This window comes from Astatotilapia calliptera, chromosome 18, assembly GCF_964374335.1.
Source record: "Astatotilapia calliptera chromosome 18, fAstCal68.1, whole genome shotgun sequence".
NCBI classification, from domain to species: Eukaryota; Metazoa; Chordata; class Actinopteri; order Cichliformes; family Cichlidae; genus Astatotilapia; species Astatotilapia calliptera.
The window spans coordinates 1,793,600-1,818,395 of NC_137439.1; the positions used below are offsets into that span (position 1 = coordinate 1,793,600).

The window sequence follows — 24,796 nt, forward strand, 5'->3', positions numbered from 1 at the left end:
CTGGTGAGAAATAAATCAGAAAAATAAAGCTGTACAAAAACCAAATCTCACATTTTCAAATCGAGGAAAAACGTTCACTTTAATCTGTGCGAGTCAGAAACTGCAGTTCCACTAATGTCCACCGGGGCTCCGGTGAGTCAGTCCCCATGAACTCCCATGTTAACGTGTTTGCAGCTCTGGTTGTAGTTGCTATCTGGTTGTTAAGTGATGACGTGATGAATCCTACTTCCGGGTCTAAAGTAGTCTGCGTTTAATATGGCTTTTGTGTTGTTAACATGTTTAATGTTTTGTATTTTCTTCTATTTGATCTCAAAAAGCTCCTAAAACAGTCAGTGATCCCTGTTGACCTCCCTCGGCTTTTATTACCGCTAATCATTTATTTAAGCTCAGTTTTTAAAACCTTAGGATGTAACTACAGCCCAGCCCATGCAGCAGTATATGAATGACTAACCTCGTATTGTGGATGGATTATCTCAGTTGTTCTCCTGGTTGAAGTTTGGTCCTTTTACAGCATCCTGCCATGCGATTACATTTGTTCCTGACCACCGAGAACACTCACATTAACTTTTATCGAGTGGAAAAAAAGTTAGCTTGTTTATATTATGCTAACATAGCTGTGTCGCTAGCGGTCACGTAGCACATCATTATATACCAGCTAGCCAAACTTCAGTAACCCTACAAACGTCACTGCTGTTTAGTTTTCTGTCTTCATTTATGCTGGAAGTGATAACAGAGCTGTACGTTTTAATTTGTTTCCAAAACCCCGCAGTCAGGACATGCTATATTGTATTTAGATAGAAGCTAGCGAGCTAACTCCCTGCTAACTTCTAACTCCGTTAAATGTCATAAATTCCGTTTTCATGGATGCCTGGATGTTAAACTCAATTGTTACACCTGGTAGAGCAGAACGCTGATCATTTTATTAAAGATGAAAGACTTTAGACAGTTTTTCAACTCTCAGTAATGCCACAGTGATCGTTTGATATATGGACCTGCAGCGGAGTTTAGGTCCAGACACGGCTAGTGACGTCAGACTGAACAACCGGATACATCGTTAGGGGCGTGGCCTCTTTGACCGACAGGTGGATGGCGACACAGGCGGCTAGCTGTCTGCTAGCTTCACTGCAGCTAACTGGAGCTGTTGGAGGTTTTTGGGGCCTTTTTAATGACACCATGTGACCTGCTGTGAGGTTACTGTGGTAACAGACCGAGAAGACTTAAACCAGTGTGTGACGTCACAGCCTGCAGCTTAAATCCAGCGTCTGGAGGCCTGTGACTGTGCAGAGGACAATAATCTGATTTACTTGATGTATGTTTATTTTTCTTTTAATTAAAATACTTTTTTAAACTCTGACAATAAAGCGATCCCTGGGGTGAAGGAGCTTTGGTGCACCCGGCTCTCCTGGGTGAGGGGTATGTTTGCTTCGCTCCACCAGCGTGCTCAGTCGCTGTAGCTAAGCGCTCGTAGTCATTTTAAGGATGGCTGACCTGTTCTGTGATTTAGGTAAAAAGACGAGAATGAAACAAATGTCAAATATGTGAAACGGACACGTCGTCCAGCTGCAGGCGAGGCTGTTAACCCTTCACCTCTATAGCTCTTGTTAACTCCCTGTAATTCATCTCCATAAAACCTGAATCATCTCAGATTTATGAGGGTTTATTCTGCTGGAAGGCTCCACCTGCTCTCATAGAGCCACGTCTTCCAGAGTTTTAAGTTTCATCAACTTTCCTCTGTGCATGCTGGGAAACGGATGAAAGATGGTGGCAGCATGAAGATGGCTCCTCGTCAGCAGGAGCTCGGTTCATCCTCGGTTTGTTTTTCCAGTCTGTGTGGCTTCCTCTTTGTGTTCTCAGGACGGCGCTTTGTCGTCTGTCTGCAGCGTCACTTCCTGCGGGCCCCTCCGGCCTCCTGTCCCAGCAGCCACCTGGACTTTGTTTGCCTCCCGATTGCTGCGACAACAGACGCTTTTGTCCCGTCCGTGGGGATGCGGAGGCGTGTTTCTGTGCGGTTTCTGAAGAGACGTCACCGACGGGTTTGTGTTCCTGTCAGTGGCGTTCGTCTCCTCTGACGCCTCTTCATAAACCTTTGATCCGAGGCCGGCGAGGCTCCACGGGACGTTTGCAGGTCCCACGTGTTCGCCGTCAGATCTGAATGAAACGGCCTTTTATTCTGAAACTGGTGAACTTCACTCAGCCCAGTTTGTTCCAGGAACTGAACCGGCTGTGGAGGAATGTGTGGGAAACCATGACGGAGCGCTTCCTTTTCATGCTGTGATCTCTGCGAGCACACCGGCCTGTGAGGGGACGTTCTGGGGAGGCTACATAAAAGCAGCACGGTTGGTGTTCAGACCTCCGTCCACCCGAGGCCCGTTCTGCTCCCCTCACAAACGTCACCTCAGCGTCTTCCTTTTGTTTGATCTTGTTGCTCCATCTCTGCGTTTGAGCCGTTTCCCACCTGTGATGGGAACAGCTTTTGTTTTATGACTCTGTAAATATGTAATCATGAATGTTTGAAGGATATTTCAAACTCGATTACTGTAAACAGCCTCACAAGGCCGACACTTTGGGAACGCAGTGACACACATTTAATCCGTTCTGAACATTTTCTTCACGTCTGGTTTTCATTCTTCTAAGAAAACACCTCCACCCATGTTTGACTTACCAATGGCCAGTGTCCATGCTTTTATTTTGACAGTCTACAGTGTTGTGGCCCCTGATTATAACTCGGCGGCTCTGCGTGACGGTTGGTCCTGGATCTGCTGTGGAGAGCAGGTTCACGGCGGCTGGTTTCAATCGTCTGTCACATCAGGAAATAAAAACATCTGCTTCTGTTTGTTTCACGCCGAGTTTGGTTTGCGGTGAAAAGACGAAGCGAGCGTGTTTGTGAAGATGAAAGCAGCACAGTAGCAGTTTGGTCTTCATGAGATGTGCTGATGCGTCCCTGATCCAGCGCTCCAGGGTCGGTGCTGTTTGTTAAACCGCTGCGTGAAATTTAAAACCTTCAGCCTGACCTCTGATTGGCCGCCTGTGTTTGCAGCGCTGTGTGAACAGAGCGGCCGGTAATTCAGAAAATGAAACCTCAGCGGTGACGTCGCATCCACCGAGGCTTTGATTGTGAGCAGTAAATGGGCTCATAAACTCGGTGTGGTCCTCAGAGCGTCATGCACACACAGGGAGGACGCCGGCGGCGTGTTTGCTGTTGCTTCATTGTTTCCTGTAATAAACTGCAGCTCTTTGTGCGCTTCAGTCCTATCAGCAGCTTCACCTTTATTTGCCGTTGACACAGAGGGGCCCCTCCAGACCGGGGCCCTGTCAGCGCACTGTTTACAGAGCAGATTCTTTGGCTGAGCAAACAGCCGTACCCCCCGCCGCCCGGCTCAAACGCGGCGGCCTCCCTTTGCTCGCTGACTGACGGCTGCTGGAGCGCTCAGGCCGACCTGCTCAGACTCGCCAAATATGCGGAGACCGTCCGCAGCCCCGAGTGTCGCAGTCAGAGGAAGAACTGCACTTCACATTCCTGCTCAGCATTTCCCAAATCGCCCGAGATCATCCCCCCGACAGCGCCCGAGCGGGCGTCAGGAAACAGTCCTGCAGAGACACGATGCTCCGCAGAGATCCTCAGGTTACAGTCAGGGCGGAGGTACAGCTGCATCCAGCTGTGCTGTGCATGGTTTAACCTCCGCCCTGAAGCATCAGTATTTTTGATCCTGCAGCTCGTCCGACTCTCAGCTTCTTTCGGTCTGCAGGTTTTTAGTCTCCTTCCATCTGTTACACAAACTAAACCTAACCTAACGCTCCTCCCTCTCTCTGCAGGTAAGGCCTTCGACATCACCTACGTCCGCCTCAAGTTCCACACCAGCCGGCCGGAGAGCTTCGCCATCTACAAGCGGACCAGCGAGGGCAGCCCCTGGGTGCCGTACCAGTACTACAGCAGCTCCTGCGAGAAGACCTACCAGAAAGCGAACCGCGGCTTCATCCGCACCGGCCAGGACGAGCAGCAGGCGCTCTGCACCGACGAGTTCAGCGACATCTCGCCGCTCACGGGAGGAAACGTGGCCTTCTCCACACTGGAGGGACGACCCAGCGCCTACAACTTCGACAACAGCCCCGTCCTCCAGGTGAGCGCGTTTTTACTTCTGATTTTACCTCATGAATCACTTTTAAAGGCTCTGAGAGCAGAAACAACATCAGCTCCACAGAAAAGTGATGTTAGAAAATCTGAAAACAGAAATGTGACGAGAATCATGTTGAGGCACAAATTTGACCTTTAATCCTTTTAAACGTGTCTTCTGTTCTTCATAAAGTTCTTATTTAGAAATAAAATAAGGACACTGTTTGAGCCTCAGTAACTACGGATGAAGGCGTGCGTGTGACGCCACCTGAGACATCGTGACTCCTCCCCTCACAGAACGAGAAGCCGGAGGTTACGCCGCACATCTGGGCACAGGGAGGTTTAGTTTGATAAAGAGCAGCAGCTCCGTGAAATCGGAGTTCGGTGGGAGTCGTTTACACAGTCGGAAAAGCTCACATGAACCAGATCGCTGCTTTCCCCTAAACAAACTCTCCGTAACCATCAAAGATTCTTTGTCTTTTGAATATTCGATTTGTTCCCTTGGAGCCTGAAACTGATGAAATATTCCCAGAATGAAGGGAAAGTTTCAGACATCAGCATCTGCAATGCTTTTGTAAGCGAGTGTTCCCTCGTTCTGCAGACAGAAGTTCTTGAGCAGCACCGCCTGCGCTGCGACCCGCTTCCAGGCGACGCCCCCGGATTTCCCAGCTCGGTTTGGCCCGAGCGCCCGGCAGCTGGAGCGCGCTCCTCGTTGTCCCCTCCTCTTCCTGTCGCCCGTCAGCGTGTTTGTGATTGCTTCATGAGCAGGAAGCAGAGTCTGTGTTCATTCCTCTCGCCTCAGTTTTTGTTTTGTAAGGTCACTCTGACACACACACACACACACACAGAGACACACACACACACACACACACAGACACACACAGACACACACACACACAGACACAGACACACACACACACACACACACACAGACACACACACACACACACACAGACACAGACACACACACACACACACAGAGACACACACACACACACACACAGACACACACAGACACACACACACACACACACAGACACACACACACACACACACACACAGACACACACAGACACACACACACACAGACACACACACAGACACACACACAGACACACACACACACACACAGAGACACACACAGAGACACACACACACACACACACACACACACACACACACACAGAGACACACACACAGACACACAGTGCACTAAATACAGTTTATAGGTTTTATCAGTAACAAGAGGAACACTGAGTTTCCCACAGTCATCACACTGGAGGTGAAGAAACACGAATGATGCAGTGGGAGAGACTCTCATGATGAATGTTCCTCTGTCAGACTCTGCGGGAGAGTTTGTGGCATCAGTGACTCACATTATTCATTTAGAGCTGATGTGTTTTAATCAGGACGGTCCTGAAAGGAGGCTGTGTGTAAGTATTTATTCTGAAAACAGCGAGTGACAGAAGGTCCTGATGGATGGACGGAGCTGCCCGTCCATCAGCGTTTCGTCTACTTTGCTGGTTCGGTTTTTATCAGATGAATTTATTCGTGCACTGTCTGCAGACGGTGTTCCTCATAGCTGCTGCAGGTCTCCGGGACATGCTGGAGATCAGATCTTCATGCATGGAGATCCTTTTTAAGGACGGATCATATTTCAGTCAGGATCTGACGCAGCTCGTTGTTTCTGAACCGTCGTCAGTTTTCAGTAAGGTCGGTCCTTAAAAAGCCGAAGCCCACGAACTCTGAAACGCTTTCGTGTTATTTTTCAGTCTTTTCCTATTTTAGAACATTTGATTTATTTAAGTTTGGCTTGATTTTAAAGACGATATTAAAACAAAGACTAAACGTTGAGAAGAGTCAGCTGATGATAAACCACCAGCCATGACCTGACGTGACCTGTGTGCTGGTGATTAACTCAGGAAGTATATGATCCGAGGAACTCAAAATACAAATCTGCTGTTGCGCTCTCCGCCTTAACCTCAGATAACTAAACCCCGACGGAGGTTCAGGTGTCGATTGGCTCAGATGAAGGCTTGTTAAAAAGTGCAGCTGGTCCGGTTATCTGCTGACCGTTTTAAAGGCCGGTTCTTCTCCCATCTCCGACATTCATGCGGCATAAACACATCCGGCCCGTCCAGCAGCTGCAGATCCTCACGCTGTCCCATCCAGGAAGCCGGAGCAGCCTCGTCTCCAAATCGCCGCTGTCTAAACTGTAGCGAACATTTGTTTGCCATCAATCAACTGCAGCTCCGTGCCAGTGTGGAGGCCTCGCCCGGGATGTGTTTTCTTGAAGGAAGAATGCTGCTTGGTTTTAGGAAGTCCTCCGGGAATCACAAACATTCAGCCTGGAAACAAACAGCCTGTCAGGAGGCGAACGAGAGCGAGCAGAGACGCAGCCAGTGATTATTTTAGAGGTGGAATAAACGTCCAGCTTCAGCTGTTTAGTCTGCAGCGTGTCAAGTCTTCCACATTAAAACTGCTCCACGGATTGAAATCTTAATCCGTTCTTCCTCGAGCCCAAGAGGGGGAAATTCCCAGAGATGTCCTGAAAGTGCTGCTGGGATTTTGTCCAGATGCGCTGTGAGCGTCCGGGACGAAAGATCCGACTCGTCTCCGTTAGCCGACCGACGTCAGCTGCAGATAGGGCTGCTCAATTAATCGAATTTTAATCACGATTACGATCTGGGCTTTCAACGATCATTAAAAATGACGGAGCCGATTATTAGCCCCTCCCTCATTTATCCGCGACACCTTAAAGGCCGGTCCGTGAAAATATTGTCGGGCATAAACTGTCCGTGGCGCAAAAAAGGTTGGAGACCGGATGATTAAGAGCAAGCTCGGAAAGCTAAGCAGAAGTTATTTGGAGAGGAGAGTGACTGCTGTTGGTTGAAAAGAGAGGTAAAAAAAAAACTTCAGTGGTGTTGCACACTATGTTATATTATTTTTTAAAGTCATTGTTAACCCTTTAAAGCCGTCAGAGCAGCACGCTCCGTTTTGCATAACTATTTTTAAATCCCTGTAGAACCTGAACCGTGTAAGCTAGCGCAATAATTTGTTTTGCATATGAAACCGGAGGAGTTGCACTTACATCTGATGCCATCAGCTTGTCCTCGGTCACGGGTTCCTTCCACATAAAGCTTTGCAAAAACTGCATAAAAAGCGCTTGCAGGAACAAAAACATAATATTTCAGAAACACGCTTTGCCGATCCGATCAGCTGTTCCTAACATTTCCCACATTGAAACAGACGTCAGCGCGAACTATCGCATGTCCGCCATTTCCTGCTCGAAACCGGAAGCGACGTCATTTTCGCGGGAAATGTAGTTTTTTACTTGTAGGCCTTAAAAGCCTATACTGGTGTTTTTATAAGTCATGTTTGACTCTATACTTTTCTGAATAGTTGCTGGGATGCTTAGAACTCAAATTGCACTGCTGGGAATAGTTTATTTTGATGCACCTGCTGTTTTCTTTGCAAATTTGCATCATAGGATTGTTTTTTGTTTTTCCTGCAGTATATAAAAATTGGTGTATCTCCAAAATAAAACTATGAAGACACTCAAAATAAATTTCCTGTTGTTGTAAACTATTTTTTGCAACTTTTTTGTATTTAAAGTTTTGAGGGATAAACCTCTTAAATTTCTCCAAGTAGAAATATATGTAAAAAACAAAACAAAAACGACTTTCAATTTTTTTTTGTAGTTTATTGCACTTTTTTGCAATTAATGTAGTTACTATGGACTTAATGCATACATATTATTAAAATATGGGCTATAACAGTTGTATTGATGTATAGCAACTTGAAATGCTCCCACAAATGGCACTACAACATGTAAAAAAAATAATATAAGCTCTGGCGGACTTGGTTCTATGGTAGGTCTTAAGGGTTAAATAAATATCGTCAAATAATCGTGATTATCATTTTTGCCATAATCGAGCAGCCCTAGCTGCAGACGTACCTGTGTCTTCCCGGGTGTTTCCAGAATGTGTAACTCAGGAACAGTGAGCCTGCTGGGGCCACGTTACGCAACATTAACGGTTGTAGCTCCGGTTGTAGCGCACACCTAAAAGCGTGGGAACAGACTGTCACTGCGCCTGTAACTGGAGGTGGCGCCCTCTGCTGGCTCGTTTCAGCCAAACATTGGTTAAAAACCCAAAGACGTCGATTCCAACACGATGCCGTAAACGAGCAGAGCGCTCAGACCCTTTGAGCTCAGTCTGTTTGAAACGAAGGACACAGCTCAGACAGGAAATGACATCAGCAAGCTAACAGGAAGTCTGGTTCACTTCATTTCAAAAATAAAAAACTGTTCCTGTCCTTTTCCTGCATCTGCCATGTCTCGTTATCTTTTCCAAAACGTTGTGTTTTCTGTTTTTTGAAGGGGTTTCCCACCTCGGGGCCACCGTAGGAAAAGAAACCCGGAGCGTGACATCTCCATCAGCCACTTTAACATGTTAGCTAACTTTCATGTAACGGTCGCGACATTTAAGGCTGATTTTTGTCGTGGAAGCACAAAGTGGAGTAAATGTGGTGTCGTTGGTCAGCAGATGGGTTATAGTTCAGCAGCTGCAGACGTGAGTCTGACAGGAAAGAATAAAATGATCGATCTAAATGTAATAAAGATCCTGTGGATGTCTAAGGCCACAGTCCTCGGTGAGGATGGTCCAGCAGGGGTGAATCAGGGATGTTGCATTTCTCTGCGGCTCACTCAGAAACAGTTAGAGGTGAAAAGTCGGGCCTGTAAACACTTGTGCCAGCAGCTCTCGGCTGTATTTAACGCCGTGATGGTTGATCGTCTGCCTGTTGAGGTGGACGCTCTCAGCTGCTGGTTATTTCCCGCTCAGAGATGACAGACAGCAGGAATGTCACAGAGCGACAAACAGCCGTCTGACGCCTCCGGCAGGCCGCCGCCTCCAAAAAGATCCTGGCTTTGGTATAAATAGCTCGATGCCAGCGAGACAAATAAGGAAGTTTAGAGCTGAGCTGCAGAGCTAAATCTGTTCATTTACACGGAGAGGAAGTACGAGGCTCGAAGGAAGCAAGGGAGGAAATGACGAGCCGTGAAAATGCTTTTCCAGAAGGCTTCGGCTGATTGCTTTTCCAAACTGGGATGGGTCATGTGATGGGGCAGACTGCCTGAACTGAAACATAGTCAAAGGTTACACTGAAAATATTACCAATAAAAAAATGAACTGGTTGTTTTATCAGCGTTTAAATGAGTTTACAGCTTCCTAATCGGCTGATATCGCTCCACCGATCACATCAGAGTGTAACAGAGTTACGTGGCAGCTAATTCTGCATAAATGCCGTCTTTCTCTGAGCATCTTAGAAGTTTTGTGTCTGGATAAAGGTGGACTGTGGGACCAACTTAGTAATGCACATGTGGAGGGTTTGAAAGGAGGAAACACAGTATAGCTGTGACTTCATTGGCCAGCATTTCCTCAAAGAGCAGCCTTTGGTCTCAGGACGCCATCATGGAAGTGAGAAACCTGCAGTTCCTGTAGCGTCCACTGGAGGCTCCAGCATTCCTTTATAACTCGCCTAGATTAGTTTGCATTAGGGGCGTGGCCTCTATTCAATTTATTTAGATTCAGTTTTATTTATACAGCGCAAAATCACAACAACCGTCCTCAATGTGCTTTATATTATAAGGTCGACCCTACAATAATACATACAGAGAAAATGATATGATATGAATCATATGACCCCCTGTGAGCAGGATTTTGGTGACAGTGGGAAGGAAAAACTCCCTTTTAACAGGAAGAAACCTCCAACAGAACCAGGCTCAGGGAGGGGTGGGGCCATCTGCTGTGATTGGTTGGGGTGAGAGAAGGAAGACAGGATAAAGACATGCTGTGGAAGAGAGACAGAGGTTAATAACAGATATGATTCAATGCAGAGAGGTCTGTTAATACATAGTGAGTGAAGAAGAAACACCCAGTGCATCATGGGAATCCTCCAGCAGCCTACGTCTATTGCAGCATAACTAAGGGAGGATTCAGGGTCACCTGGTCCACAGAAGAGCGGCCTGATTATTTAAGACCTTGTAGATGAGGAGCAGGATTTCTGGATTTAACAGGCAGCCAGTGAAGGAGAAATCTGGCTCTAAAAACCAAGAGTGGTGGAGGCCGGCACGCTGAGTCTGTGGAGCTCCTGGTCATGGAGTAGCCTCTATAACAAGAAAGCACAGCTTCATGTTTCAGGAACCGGCTGTCGTGTTCAGAGCAGATTATTTGTGTTGCTCATGTTGGGAATGAACCCAGGAAGTTGTTTCAGTGCCGGTCGGCTGTGTTACCAGGCTACATGTGTGACACGGTTACATCAACATTTAACCGTCGTGCTCGGTGCTTTCAAGGCTTTATGCTCTGCTTGTTTCCTGTGAGGGTCTTCACAGGATTACCTCAGGACAGGTAAACTTCCTGTTTCCGAGCCTGTGAGTCGCAGGCTGTTCCACATTCCCAGCACTTGTCCGAGGATTTAACAGGCATGCGCGAAGTCACAGTTTTTCTGAGTGGGCGGACAAACATGGAGCAGGTCTGACAGCGGGCCAGCTCGCTTATATTCAGCTCCACTTTCCCCTCGAGCCGTCGCTTCGTCTTCAGCTTCTCCGAAGCTTCGGGCCTGACGAGCTTCCTGCTGAACGGAGCTATCGCTGGCTTTCCCACGAGGCGGGATGTTGAGTAACTTTCTTTATCCTCTGAAACACAACAGGTGTCCTGAGTAATTCCCTCCATCTGGATCTTGTATCGTAAGGCCAAGAAAATAAATTCATTTCTGTGGAAATGTCACAGTGTGAGGGCCTGCTGGTGTCTGCGTCACTGTTTTTCCCACAGCTGGAACTGAAACCACTTCTCTGTTTGCAGAGTACAAAAACCAGGATGTTTCACACGCCTGCGTTTGCTTTGAGTTTAATTAAAGTAATCAGATTACTGGGTGAGGTAGTCATGCTCTCTTCAGTGTGATCTTAAATCACTCTTGGGGCAGAATCGGCACAAACATGCTGAGGCTCATCCAGCAGTGACATCGTTCCAGCTGTTTGGATAAACGGGAGAAAAACCAAATAGTTTTAAATATTTCTTTAGTAGTTGGATCATAAAGACATAAATTATTTCCAGCCAATCAGGACATCAGAGCATGGTCAGGTGTATGAGCATGCTCCGTTGGCAGGTGATGCTCCTCTGTTTGCCCTCGTGTGTCTAACGCAGCATCCATGTTGTGTCTGTTGCAGGACTGGGTGACGGCCACCGACATCAGAGTGACCCTGAACCGGCTCAACACATTCGGAGACGAGGTCTTCAATGACCCCAAGGTCCTCAAGTCCTACTACTACGCCATCTCTGACTTCGCGGTGGGAGGAAGGTAAAGCCTCAGATTCACTGCAGGTCCTGTTTTTCAGTCGAGTCCTCCGGCGGAGCTCTGCTCTGCGGTCAGGTCCCGCCGTGTCACTGTGTGGTCCGCTTCCTTGTGACCAGCACAGGATCCACACTAGAATTCGTTTTCGATAGGCATTACTCGAGTGTTGCACGGAGCACGACTCTGCAGCCATAATCTGTTTGAATGTGGAGCACATTTCCCTTACACCGCCAGCATTCCTGAAATTCCTAGCCGGCAGGGCCAGATTATAGGGAAACCGGAATGAGGCGGTCCGACAGCCGTGACGGATGGAAGAAAAGGGGCGATTCCCGAGCCGAGCACCTGGAGGATTTAACCTTTACTTGTCCCAGGAGGAGATTTTCCTTCTGCACCTTCACCTGGATCTACCTGAGCGTGCTCAGCTGGCAGCTCTGTGGGCAGATTTATCTGCACTTTATTATATCAACACTTTTCATTGTGCAATTCTGCCAGTGACTCATTCATGCAAACACACAGCTCATGAACGCTCCTTTGAACTCCTTGAACTCGTGCAGCAGCTCGCTGCTCATTGGACAGAAGATCACCTGGAGTTTTTCCCGTTTGCTCACGTTTTGGCCGGGAGGGAGCAAAGGGTTTAAATCCAGCTTAACATGTGTGATGTTCAGGATTTCTTTCATGCTTCTCCCTCCGTGCCTGCTCGGGTTCGACTGAACCTCCAACAATCTTTCTGTTTTTGAGGTCTTGTGAATTATGTGTAACCAGGAAGGTTTCTGATCCTGTGTAAACCCAGGACACAGCCACGGAGACGATGATCTTTATAGTTTGCTGTGAAGCGGGCGCAGCGATTTATTGAATTGTGTGCAAACGTGAAAATACAGCTTTTAATCCAAAAACGGAGTTTAACGGGCTCGTGAGTGAATCTTTGGTGTGACCTCCTTCAGCACAGCGTGAGCTCTGCTTTCTTTACGTATCGTTCGGAGCTCTTCTCCGTCAGGCTGATCCCACCAGCTGAAATCTGCTCCAACCACGATGGAGCCTCCACCTTGTTGCACAGAAGGACCTCTGTCCCGACCTCCTCCCTGAACCAAATCTAGATTTATCAGATTTCCCATCAGAACGGTTCCACTGATCAGTCCAGGTCTTCTATAGTGTGCATGCTGGGGCTGGGCCATATCAAACCGTTCACGGTGATACTGGTATAATGTTGGGCAACGATAAGAAAATGAAATATGGCGATAGAATATGGGTAAAACACGCATGTGCAGTGTTTTCATACGCACATGGCGGTGACGGAGAATGAGAAGGGCGAAAGCAGATCGTTGAATGAAACGGATGAATGAAATGAAACGGCAGCTACATCGTAGCCACAGCCACCCTGGGGCGCACTGACAGAGGCGAGGCTGCCGGACACTGGCGTCACCGGGCCCTCTGACCACCACCAGCAGGCTACGGGTGAAGCGTCTCGCCCAAGGACACAACGACCGAGACTGTCGGAGCCGGGGCTCGAACCGGCAACCTTCCGATTACAAGGCGAACTCCCAACTCTTGAACCACGATTGAACCAGAACTGGTTTGTTAAAATGCTGCAGCTTCAGTGGTGTGGAACTGGTTTGGCTTTCGTCCCTCAGATACACAACAAAGCACTATTTTTGGTAGCGCATGCGAGCGGGCCGTCGTTATTACCGTGTTTCTTGGAAAATACGGCGCACTTACAATCAATCGGAGCATTACGGCTATCGTAGGCAGGAGCCTCGCGGAGTGATGCGTACAGGTGTCCTTTCTCTGCGCCGAGGTGAGCCAGGCTTTCAGCTCTGAGAATCACCTCGTTGGTGTAAAAATACTTGGTTGTCAAACTGTTATCTCTAACATTTTTCATTTGAACTAAAGAAATGGGAGCAGACGATGTTTTTGCGACGGGCCGATGGAAACAAAGAGCTTAAAACTGGTTCTTTGCTCGGTGGTCCAAAGAAAAACTTTGATAGAGCTTCAGAAATCCCGAACTCGAGAGCACCTCAGTAAAGTTTGGCTCCTTTGAAGCAGCACATAAAGAAAGGACTCGAGACTTTTGCACAAAAGTGTGTGGCTCTGTCCCGCTAACGGCCACAGACTGCCTCCTTCTGCTCTTGAGGAGTGATTGTGGGGACATCTCACTGAAGCCTTCGCACTCACCGCAGGAGAATAAAGGACGTGTTGTCCCACGGAGGTTCTGTGCGTCACTAGATGGCGGCGTATCTCCGACACATTCCTCAGCGCTGCTCGTGAGTCGCGCTGACTGTTTATCTGTGCGCTGCTTTATCGCTCCTTCGTTCTGTGCCGTGAGCTCCAGAAGGGCTCAGGCTGCATGCTGAAGTCTGCACGTTTACAGTATTAAACCCGCTGCACACTGACTCAGTGCTGTAAGCCCGAGGCGGTGCAGCTTTAACAGCTCGGAGCACGAACCCAGGCCTCTCTTCCTTCCCACTGTCAGTTTTTCCAACAGCTCGCTGCCAAGAGACACCTGAGACCATAGCCAAAGGTGGCTGCTGAGCAAGTCCCGTCCTGCTGAGGCGGGTGGCTGCGCTCCCTCGGGAGGTTTGAGAAAACCTTTGCTCGGAGCTGCAGAGCGGAAAAACCTCATCGGGAGCGAAAACAATGACGACAGTAAACTGAACAAAGAGTTGAGCTTTAATGACGGTGTGTGAGCGTTAGCAGCAACCTGGTCCAGGTGTGACAGGTGTGCTTCTCTACTTCCAGGTGTAAGTGTAACGGCCACGCCAGCGAGTGCGCGAGGAACGATGGAGGACGGCTGGTGTGTAACTGTAAACACAACACCGCCGGCGACGACTGCCAAGAGTGCCAACCGTTCTTCAACGACCGGCCCTGGAGGAGAGCGACGGCCGACAGCCCCAACGAGTGTCTGCGTAAGTCTGCCGCCGCACGTTTGCCCCGTCACCGATGATTTCACTGCGTCACGAGAGATTTTGGTGCATCTTCAACTTTTTCACTGTTACCTGTTTCGGGTCTTTTATTGTGAAACTCTCCGTCTCTCAGCCTGCGAGTGTAGCGGGAAGAGTGCCGAGTGTTTCTTCGACGCCGAGCTGTACCGGGCCACCGGTCACGGCGGCCACTGCAGGAACTGCGCCGACAACACGGACGGCCCCAACTGCGAGCGTTGCCTCGACAACTACTACAGAGACCCGGGCGCCAGCCGCTGCCTGCCCTGCCTCTGCAACCCCGTCGGTGAGTGGTGCACACTGGAGAGTGTGTGTGTGTGTGTGAGTGTGATCGTTTGTTCTCGCGTTGTTTCGAGTGTTTGCTGATTATTTTCTCTATTTGATCTTTTTTTGGCCTTTGTTTGTGTTTATGTGGTAAATGTTTGTGTTCGTGATGCTTCTGGATGTTTTTGCAGCACGTTGAAATCACTTGTTTGCTCTTTGTCACCCGTCTTGACATTCTGTCGACTCCTTGCAGCAGTTTTTCTCTCTGGTGTCAGTTTGTCGGACGTCTCTGTTGTGATTTTTCAGGAAATCTGTCGAGTCGTTTGCAGAGAATCGAAACACAAATTGCAGAAAAGGTTTAAAGATCAGTTTTGGTGATTTTGTAAATGTTTGAGTGAAAACATGTGAAACCGCAGGCATGGACTTTGTGGTTTTCAGCAGTTTTTAACGGAGCGCAGCAGGAAACCACCGCCTAATGTGAGCCAGCTGCTCCAACCGCTCTGCACTGCGACGGCTCATTAATGCAGCTGATTGTTTGCATGTGGTTGGAGGTTAACGTGTGTGTGTGTGTGTGCGTGCGCGTGCGTGCAGGCTCTGTGTCCCCTCAGTGTGATGACCGCGGCATGTGTGCGTGTAAACCCGGAGTGACCGGAGAGAAGTGCGACCGCTGCCAGCCGGGACACCACAGCCTGACGGAGGCCGGCTGCAGGTACGCCGCTAACCCCAAACATCAGCTGAGCTCAGAGACGCGAGCGTGGCCCGGCAGAGGTCATCAGCTCAGGTTGACCTCCTGCTGGGTGCACGGCTCTCTCACAGCAAACACTTTGAGTATCTCTGTCACTCGCTGGTTTTCCAGCTTGTTTGGTGACTGACGTCAGCCGTCAGCCGGTCAGGAAGTCACGTTTCCTTCTGCAGCAGGTTTGAAAGAGCAGGAGGTTTCCCAGTTCAGGCGCATTTACATTCCAGGTCTCCAGAAACAGCAGAAAACACATCAGCAGCACAACTCGACTGAAAAACAGCAGAAATCACAATGATGTGAAAAATCCGTCCATGCTCTTCCACTCATCCTCTTCAGGGTCGCGACACCGAGCTGCCCCACGTGAGAAACATTTAAAAAATGAAATCATGTATAAAAAATTGGAACAATAAAGTCGGAGCAGAAGAAAACTGGACATAAATCAGGACTGAAGACAGATTTAAATTGTCCTGTGTTTGGTTTTCTGTGGGGGGCAGTAACAGAGAGCCCGGCCACCTTTGGGTTTCAGGTGAGAGGCCGAGCTGATCCGTCCTCTGAGCTGACACGCTTTTTCTCTGAAGTCCAGCAGCCGGGCGTCCACAGAGCTCCGGCAGTCCAGCCGGAGGTGACGGAGCCGTGGCGTTCCTGTGTGGGTCAGATACGACTCTGCTGAGCGGAGCTGTCAGCTGCACGGCGCCAGCTTGTTAGAGAGAAGCCGGACGTCTCAGAGACAAACTGAACCGTCCAAAGAGGAGACGTTCTCCCACGTCAGGAGTATTAAACCCCGTTTCAGTGAAGAAGAACTTGAACTTTGACCCAGGAGGAAACAGGGTCAGGTCAAGGGTCACGATTACATGAGCTGAAGTGTGGTTGGCTGCTGGAGAATGACCACTGAGCTGTGAGCGCCCCCTGCTGACTGAACTGTTTCAAACATCTTTTATTAGGAAGTATCATGGTTGTTACAGATTGATAGAACTTATGCCCCTTTTTTCTCCAAGCTAACAAAACAGACAAATAAACAACAACAAAAGAAAGAGAAAACAAACAAACAAAAAACCTGATGAGTCTGACTCTCTCTCTCCCCCATCAGGCAGTGCTCTTGCTCGCCCTCAGGCAGCACGCAGGAGTGTGACGTGAACACGGGTCAGTGTCGCTGCAAAGACAACGTGGAGGGCTTCAGCTGCGACAGGTGACGCACAGTCCCGCCCACACAGGGCGGGGCCCGCCCACAGCCCCGCCCACACACGTTCCGTTAACATGCAGCGAGTGAAAGTGCAGTTCGTGCAGCAGCACGTCACAGGTGTGTTCTTGCTGCTTGTGCCCCTCAGGTGTAAGCTGGGTTACTTTAACCTGGATGAGAACAACCCTCAGGGCTGCACGCCATGCTTCTGCTTCCAGCACTCGTCCGTGTGCGACAGCGCCGACGGCTTCAGCGTCCACGCCATCAAATCTGACTTTAGCAGAGGTAACACTGCCTGCAAGCCCCACTCAGGACAGAGATGACCCCACTCTAACTCCACTGTACATGCGCTAATATGTGTGTGTGTGTGTGTGTGTGTGTTAGATGATGAGCAGTGGACTGGTCAGGAGCGTGATGGAGCCAGGGGCCAGGTGCAGTGGTCATCCAGCGGACAGGAAATCTTCCTCATCTCAGAGGACTACTTCCCCATTTACTTTGTGGCACCAGGTACACACACACACACACACACACACACACACACACACACACCAGCAGAGGAGGAGGGGGGTGGCCTATTTTGGCGGTTTGGTCGTTTCTGACTCTGTAGAAGTCGTCTGTGGATTATCTGGTGGGCGTTCTGGGTGCAGACCCAGGAGTCCACACACAGGTGGAGGCCCCACCTCAGAGGCAAGAAACAAAACATGGATTTGTTTTTGTCCCTGTGTGACGCTGCTGCTGATTGGTCGGTGACTCTGACTCGTTTCTGTGTCACAGAGAAGTTTTTGGGGAACCAGGTTTTGAGTTATGGGCAGAACCTGACCCTGAACTTCCGAGTGGACCGGCGGGACAGCCGTCTGTCGGCCGAGGATCTGGTGCTAGAGGGGGCGAACCTGCGGGTGGCCGTCCCCCTCATCGCCCAGGGCAACTCCTACCCCAATGAGAACACGCAGACATATGTGTTCAGGTGAGGCGCCGTGTGTTGCTTTCCCAGTGAAAACCAGTATTTAATCCAGCAAACTGGAGCAGATAATCTGCACCAGTACGTTTGCTCTCAGCGTTAATCTGGAGTTTTGGGTGTAAATTAAACTCATAATCTGAACATAATCATGCAGTTTTTATTTACAACCTGTTCACATAGATTGATTTAATCTGGACTGTCTGGTTGCAGTCCCTGACACGTTTTGCTGACACAGATTATTTGCTGTTAATTTCTTCATAGTCATTTAATCTGGATTAAATTGAAAATATTTTGGTCATAAGATTTAAAATGATTAGTTGAATTGTGAACGCGGGGTGATTACTATTAAACTCCACTAATACTCTCTTAATCTGGATTAAGTTAGAGGTTTGGTGGTAATCTGTTTTGTCCTCCTTGTTTTGCAAATAATCTGGATGAAGCTGTGATATTTGTATGATTCTCAGGATTTGTTTCAGAATCTGCTGATGATGTCATCTGATTTAAACCCTGTAGATTATTTGATAATCTGATTTTCCTTTTCAATGCTTTTGTCTTTGGTCTGGATTAAATTTGGTTCAGGCTCCACGACAGCACAGATTACCCCTGGAGGCCGACCATCAGCCACGCCGAATTCTACAAACTTCTCCACAACCTGACGGCCATCAAGATCCGCGGCACCTACAGCGACAGGAGTATGCAGCGTGCACGCACACACACACTCTTATCGTCTACTATTGTTCACTAATCACTCACACCCTCCAGGTGCTGGTTACCTGGATGATGTCTCCTTGGTGACAGCAAGGCGGGGACCAGGTGTCCCGGCCCGCTGGGTGGAGCAGTGCACGTGTCCTCAAGGTTACCAGGGTCAGCACTGTGAGCAGTGCACGGTTGGATACCGCCGCGCCCAGCCGGAGCTCGGACCCTTCAGCTCCTGCGAGCCGTGCAACTGTAACGGCCACAGCGAGACCTGCAACACCAACACAGGTGAGGGTGGTGTCAGCGCGTCACAGAGGGCTGAGTGATGGGTTCGTTAATACTCAGGGCTGCTTTTTCTGTCCTCCACCCAGGAGCGTGCGACTGTCAGGACAACACGGCCGGTCTGAGCTGCGAGCGCTGCCAGGACAGTTTTTATGGCGACGCCACCCAGGGAACGCCAGGTGACTGTCAGCCATGTCCCTGCCCGCCCGGAGCCACCTGCGCTGTCGTTCCCAGAACCAGAGAGGTGGTGTGCACCAACTGCCCCACTGGGACTACAGGTACCAGATGCTAAACTGTCAGCTAATGGTTCCCAGACTGTACTGTTCTTTATTTCCAAACTGCATAGCAGTACCTCGTACCTCAGCTTTCAGAGTAGCCATTAGTCCAGTGTGAGGTGTGTTGTTCTTCCATGCTGTGCCGGTGTCGGGCGTGTCCCCGGTGCCCTGTAGGTTTCATGAAGTGATTAAAAATAGGTTTCCTTGATTAACTGTTATGTGTGCCAATCACGTGACCTCACCTGTGTGCAGGTAAGCGCTGCGAGCTGTGCGATGATGGATTCTTCGGCGACCCTCTGGGTCAGAACGGCGGCGTAGTCCGAACGTGTCGGAGCTGCAAGTGCAGCGGCAACATCGACCCCAACGCCGTCGGAAACTGCAACCGCGAGAACGGAGAGTGCCTCAAATGCATCTACAACACCGACGGCTTCTTCTGCGACCGCTGCAAAGAGGGTTTCTATGGCAACGCGCTGGCCCCCGAGCCTGCCGACAAGTGCAAACGTAAGAGGAGTCCAAAACCGAAATCCTTCCCGTGATGTTTGAATTGCGAGCGCAGCGAGGAAACAGTGTGATCTCTGATTTGTCCCCAGCCTGCGCCTGCTCGCCGCTCGGCACCAGGAACCAGCAGACCAGCTGCTCTCAGGGCACGGGTCAGTGCGAGTGCCTCCCCAACGTGGCCGAACGCGACTGCAGCGCCTGCATGCCCGGCTTCTTCAACCTGCGGAGCGGGAATGGCTGCGAGCGGTGCGTCCAACACGCCCACACATCTGTAGCTGTGCTTCGGTTCTGAGCGCCTTCACGGGCTCACGGCACGAAACCTCAGTCTTAGTCACGCTTACAGCGATAAACTTTAAATTCTCTTTCATTTCCAGCTGACTGGAAACCTGTGATTAGTCGATTCTGAGCAATTCTTCCAGGAAAACGCAAACATGCACGTGTTTCATTGTGTTGTTTACTCATAGATGATGTTCTTCTACTTCCCCCCCACAGGTGCAACTGCAATCCCATTGGCTCCACCAACGGCCAGTGTGACATCGTTACGGGACAGTGCGAGTGTCAGCCGGGCGTCACCGGCCTTCGGTGCGAGCGCTGCGAGACCAACTTCTTCGGCTTCAGCGTGTCTGGATGCAAACGTGAGGAAACTCGATAATGTCACAGCGAGTCCATCGCTGTGACGTTTTAGCGTTACGTGAACAGAACAGGACCCAGAATAGATCCTGGTGGATCTCCTCCGGTCGGAGGTCAGCAGGCACCGGCTCAGGTCTGTTAGAACCAGAAACATGAAGCCATGATCAGCTTTTCAGGGCTTTGCATCAACTGCGTGCACGAGGTGCACCGTGCACCAGGAAGTGTTTAAATCTAGTTTCTGCACCTGCACAGATCCAACCTGCCAACACGCTGTTTTTGATATCATATTGTACGGCTCCAGAATAGATCCTCTGAGAACTTCCTTAACCCTGATACCTGTTTAAGGTAAACACAGCAGTTTGTAATGTCACAGCGCGCCGTCTGTTAGTGTGGAGTAAACTGGGACTGAAAGGCAGGATCCCAGTTTGCATTCCTGCACACTTGGACGCTGCAGCACCTGCTTCAGTGAAGACTCAGACCTTCTCTGCTCTAACAAACTGTAAAGTTCAACTTTATTCAGCCTGCAGTTTGCAGGTCTGAGCCGCGTCGTCTTCCATCACATCAGGCAGAGTTCGAGTCTGTGTGTTAGACAAAACCGAGTCCTGTAACTTTAAGAATCCTTTGAGCGTTCAGGGTGACGAGCTGTGCTGTGTGTATGAGAGCTGTTATTAATGGACTGACGTCCTCGTCTTTGTTCCTGCAGCCTGCGATTGCGACCCCGAGGGCTCCGTGTCGGGTCAGTGTAAGGAGGACGGTCGCTGCGAGTGTCGGCCCGGCTTCGTCGGAGCTCGGTGCGACATGTGTGAGGAGAATTACTTCTACAACCGCTCGGTGCCGGGCTGCCAGCAGTGTCCTTCCTGCTACAGTCTGGTCAGAGACAAGGTGAGCCCGACTCCGAGGCAACGCCTTCGCTCTCCTCGCACAGAGGAGCTAACGTTTCTGTCTGCGCGTCCAGGTGAACCAGCAGAGGCAGAAGCTTCACGAACTGCAGACGCTGATCGATAACCTCGGCTCGGGTCAGGACACCGTCAGCGATCAGGCCTTCGAGGATCGTCTGAAGGAGGCAGAGAGGGCCATCATGGACCTGCTGGAGGAAGCCAAGGCCAGCAAAGGTGAGACCTGAACTGAGATCTGACGTTTGCAGTTTATTTCCTGTTGCTGAGCAGAAAGCCAGACTGAATGTCTGTGACCTTTGACCCCGCAGAAGCGGACCAAGGCCTGCTGGACCGCCTAAACGGCATCAACAACACTCTGACCACTCAGTGGAACCGTCTGAAGAGCATCCGAAACACAGTGGACGACACCGGCACTCAGGCCGACCTCGCCCGGGGCCGAGTACGTGACGCCGAGAACCTGATCGACCGCGCCCGCCAGGAGCTGGACAAAGCCAAGGACGCCATCAGCAAAGTGGTGAGTGAGGGTGCTGTTTCCATGGCGACTAACCGAGCTCTAAGGCATTTGGGGTTTTTTATAAAACACGACTGATGTCATCGACAGGACATCAAACCGCCCGGCGGCACCGGAGCGCCCAACAACCTGACGCTGCTGGCCGAGGAGGCGCGGAAGCTCGCCGACAAGTAAGACCCCACGACACGTGTCATCAACACGCGCTGACGGCCTGACCTTAACCTGAATACTCGTCAAAGACACAAACCGTTTGGACTTTTCTCCCTGCAGACACAAGATGGACGCTGACCAGATTGAGAGGATCGCCAAAGACGCCAACGATACGTCCAACAAAGCATACAACCTGCTGCAGAAGACTCTGGAGAAAGAGAGGAAAACGAGCGAGGAGATCGAGGAGCTCAACACGAAGTACGTCCCACCGCCTGACGAAACCTCACTTTAGTTAGTTTTTCCCTGCCGTCATGGTTACAGGTGGTTTTTGCCTTTTTGTTTTTGATTTGTGAGGTTTTTGTTGCTTTGTGTGAGAAATCCTCCTCGGTTTGGCCCTGTGGAGGTTTTTTGGAGGTTTCGTCTCCCCTTCATTTGTTTTTCATCCTTCCTGCTTCGGTTTTGTCCACGTTGTGGTTTTTTGAATCTTCGGTCACATCTGTTCAGTTATTCCATCCCTTTTTTTGAGTCTCTATTTTTTTCTTGTTCTTGTGGTTAATTTGCTTTATTTCGACTCATTCTTGGGACCTTTGTAGTGATTATACGCGGCTCTGTGGTCATTTTGCATCTCTTTGTGGTCATATTGTGTCTCCTGGTCATTATAGCTGTGAGGAATTTTTTTTTTTTTTCATTTTTAACTATTTTTATAGTAACTTTCTGAACTCCTTGGTGGTTTCTTTGCATCCCATTTTGTTGGCCAGTTTGTCTCCCCCCAGGGCTCTGGAGTGCAAATGTGACCAAATTTTTCAATGGTGCAACTAAAAAAATCTTAGGTCGCACCGCATCGACCAACTGTTTGAGTAAAAAAAGAAAAAGTGTCTGCAACTCTGAAAGTCTCCGTGTGGTCAACAACAGACGCACGTTATCGTTGTCTAAACCAATCAGAGATAGTCAGGGGCGGGACCTCTCTGATTGGCCGTGGTCCAGTTGAAAGTGCAGGCAGAGAGGGAGGTGAGTAGCTTGAATAAAGCGATATCGATTCATTTAATCCTGAATCGACTTAAGTATAACCGTGTTTGGCCAGAAACGCCAGAATCTCAGGTTAAATATTTCCACAAACAGTAAATGAGAGCAGGCACACGGACTCCACACAAAGACGGAAACACAGACCCGAAGCATCAGAATCAGTTTTCTGTTTCGGCTTTCTGACCCGACGGCCCGTACACGGACACGCCGTCGGGGCTGGAAGCCGACAGCTCGCTGATGCGTCGGGTCCGCGCTGTGTTTACGTCTTTTTTGTGTTGATTCTGAGCTGCAGGTTTTGTCTCTCGCCAACCAAAATTCACTGAACCATCTGATAAACATCGTCATGAATTCCCTCTGAGCGTCGCTGTTTTGCTTCCACCACAATAAAACTCACACACGCTGTGTGTGTGTGTGTGTGTGTGTGTGTGTGTGTACTCCAAGAACAGTTTCTCATCTCAAATCTGTTTTCTGTATTATTCATTCTCTTATTATAACACTGCGGTGTTCAGCAATGCGGTTGAAAAACTTGGGTGCGCCTAACTTTTCTGCTGGTGCGGCACCAGTGCAACCGTGGCGACCCGTTAGTCTAGAGCTCCGCCCCTTCAGTCATTTTCCTTTTGTCGTTACTTTGCTTCTTAAAGTCATTTTTCATCCCTTTATAATACCATAATAATGCCAATCGCTGGAATTAATACTGAAGTTTTTGGGATTCTTTTAATGTTATTTGATGCTCTGCAGCTCGTCCACACGGGCTCTCGTGCATCCAGCAAGCTGTTCATCAGATCGTTTTGGAAAGGACAGAAACGTACAGCTCGTTCTTTGGTCTCACAGCTGGCTTCAGATCCAGAGTGATTTTTGTTGTCAGACATTTCCTTCAAAGATGGAAGAGGAAGAGTCGTTGAGCAGACTTCCTGATCGTCTGTGTTTTGTGTCCTGTCCAGGTACAACGAGGCGAAGGAACTGGCCAAGAGGCTGGAGAAACAGGCCACCAAGGTTCAGACCGAGGCCGAGGAGGCCGGAAACAAAGCTTTGAAGCTCTTCGCTAACCTGACCAGCCTCCCGCAGATCGACACCAAGGCCCTGGAGGTGAGAGATGGACGCCGCAGTTTAATGTGAAACAGCGGAGGAAAAGTGTCGTAACTCACGTTTCTGTTTTCAGGAGGATGCCAATAAGATCAAGAAGGAGGCGGCAGACGTCGACAAGCTGATCGATAAGACGGAGAAGGAGTACAACGACCTCCGAGAAGACCTGAAGCCCAAAGAGCAGGAAGTGCGCAAACTGCTGGATAAAGGCAAAAGTGAACAGCAGGTGAGTTCAGGGCCTCTGGGAGCTTCTCAAGAGAAAAAAACGCAACACACAAAACTGTTTCCTCTTCCTGTGCAACAGACGGCCGATCAGCTGCTCGCTCGAGCCGACGCCGCCAAAGCTCTGGCCGAGGAGGCGGCGAAGAAGGGCCAGGCGACGTTTAAGGAGGCTCAGGACATCCTGGACAACCTCAGAGGTACCCGAGTGTCCGCCGTTCACCGGTTTCTGTCCGTGCTGCGTTATTGGTCCGTTCAAAACAAGATAATTAATAAAAAAAATCCTGTAAAACTGTCCATCGAGGCTTTGAGTTGACTTTAACAACAAAAAAACCTCTTGAAGGTGCTAATAGTTTGTAATGCGTCCCCTTTTCCATTTTCCTGAAATGCACCATTTCTGCTTCAGGCTCCGGGTGAGATGGTAAAAATCTGCACGGAGATTTAAAATAAAGCCGTTTTCGTCACGTAACTCTGATCCTCGTCCACCTGCGGGGTTTTTCTCTCTGACTTCCTGCAGATTTTGATAAGAGGGTCAACGACAACAAGACCGCCGCAGAGGAAGCCTTGAAGAAGATCCCCATCATCAACGCCACTATCATGGCCGCCAACGAGAAGACCAGGCAGGCGGAGGAGGCGCTGGGCAACGCTGCCGTCGATGCTCGAGAGGCAAAGAGCAAGGCGGAGGACGCCGAGAGGATAGCCAGTAATGTGCAGAAGGTAAAGCGGCGGCTCGTCATTGGCCTGTGTCAGCTCGCCGGTTTCTCTCCTCTCACTGTGATTAAACTCGTGTCCTCGCAGGGCTCCGCCAAGACCAAAGAGGAGGCGGAAAAAGCCTTCCAGGACACCACCAATCTCGACAACGAGGTCAACGACTTGATGGCACAGCTGACCGACGCAGAGAAGGAGCTCAAGGAGAAGAAGGCCCAGGCCGACCAGGACATGATGATGGCGGGGATGGTACGACTCGCTCGTCACTGAACTCTCAGACTCTTTCTCCG

The 24,796-nt window shown here is 49.7% G+C and overlaps 1 protein-coding gene across 1 annotated transcript in view; it reads left to right on the forward strand.

Annotated features, from left to right (window-relative positions):
* Window positions 1-24,796, forward strand: part of lamc1 (laminin, gamma 1) — a 46,892-nt gene that overhangs the window by 19,490 nt on the left and 2,606 nt on the right. The window contains exons 2-26 of the mRNA XM_026149130.2: window positions 3,814-4,118; window positions 11,340-11,470; window positions 14,198-14,364; window positions 14,495-14,683; window positions 15,253-15,370; window positions 16,488-16,586; window positions 16,726-16,862; window positions 16,962-17,084; window positions 17,352-17,541; window positions 18,115-18,227; window positions 18,298-18,519; window positions 18,603-18,791; window positions 19,041-19,289; window positions 19,379-19,532; window positions 19,779-19,921; window positions 20,620-20,798; window positions 20,872-21,028; window positions 21,121-21,326; window positions 21,414-21,493; window positions 21,594-21,731; window positions 23,438-23,582; window positions 23,656-23,805; window positions 23,884-23,998; window positions 24,316-24,515; window positions 24,597-24,755. Coding sequence (XP_026004915.2) covers window positions 3,814-4,118; window positions 11,340-11,470; window positions 14,198-14,364; window positions 14,495-14,683; window positions 15,253-15,370; window positions 16,488-16,586; window positions 16,726-16,862; window positions 16,962-17,084; window positions 17,352-17,541; window positions 18,115-18,227; window positions 18,298-18,519; window positions 18,603-18,791; window positions 19,041-19,289; window positions 19,379-19,532; window positions 19,779-19,921; window positions 20,620-20,798; window positions 20,872-21,028; window positions 21,121-21,326; window positions 21,414-21,493; window positions 21,594-21,731; window positions 23,438-23,582; window positions 23,656-23,805; window positions 23,884-23,998; window positions 24,316-24,515; window positions 24,597-24,755 — 4,058 coding nt within the window. The remainder of the gene's footprint in view (window positions 1-3,813; window positions 4,119-11,339; window positions 11,471-14,197; window positions 14,365-14,494; window positions 14,684-15,252; window positions 15,371-16,487; window positions 16,587-16,725; window positions 16,863-16,961; window positions 17,085-17,351; window positions 17,542-18,114; window positions 18,228-18,297; window positions 18,520-18,602; window positions 18,792-19,040; window positions 19,290-19,378; window positions 19,533-19,778; window positions 19,922-20,619; window positions 20,799-20,871; window positions 21,029-21,120; window positions 21,327-21,413; window positions 21,494-21,593; window positions 21,732-23,437; window positions 23,583-23,655; window positions 23,806-23,883; window positions 23,999-24,315; window positions 24,516-24,596; window positions 24,756-24,796) is intronic.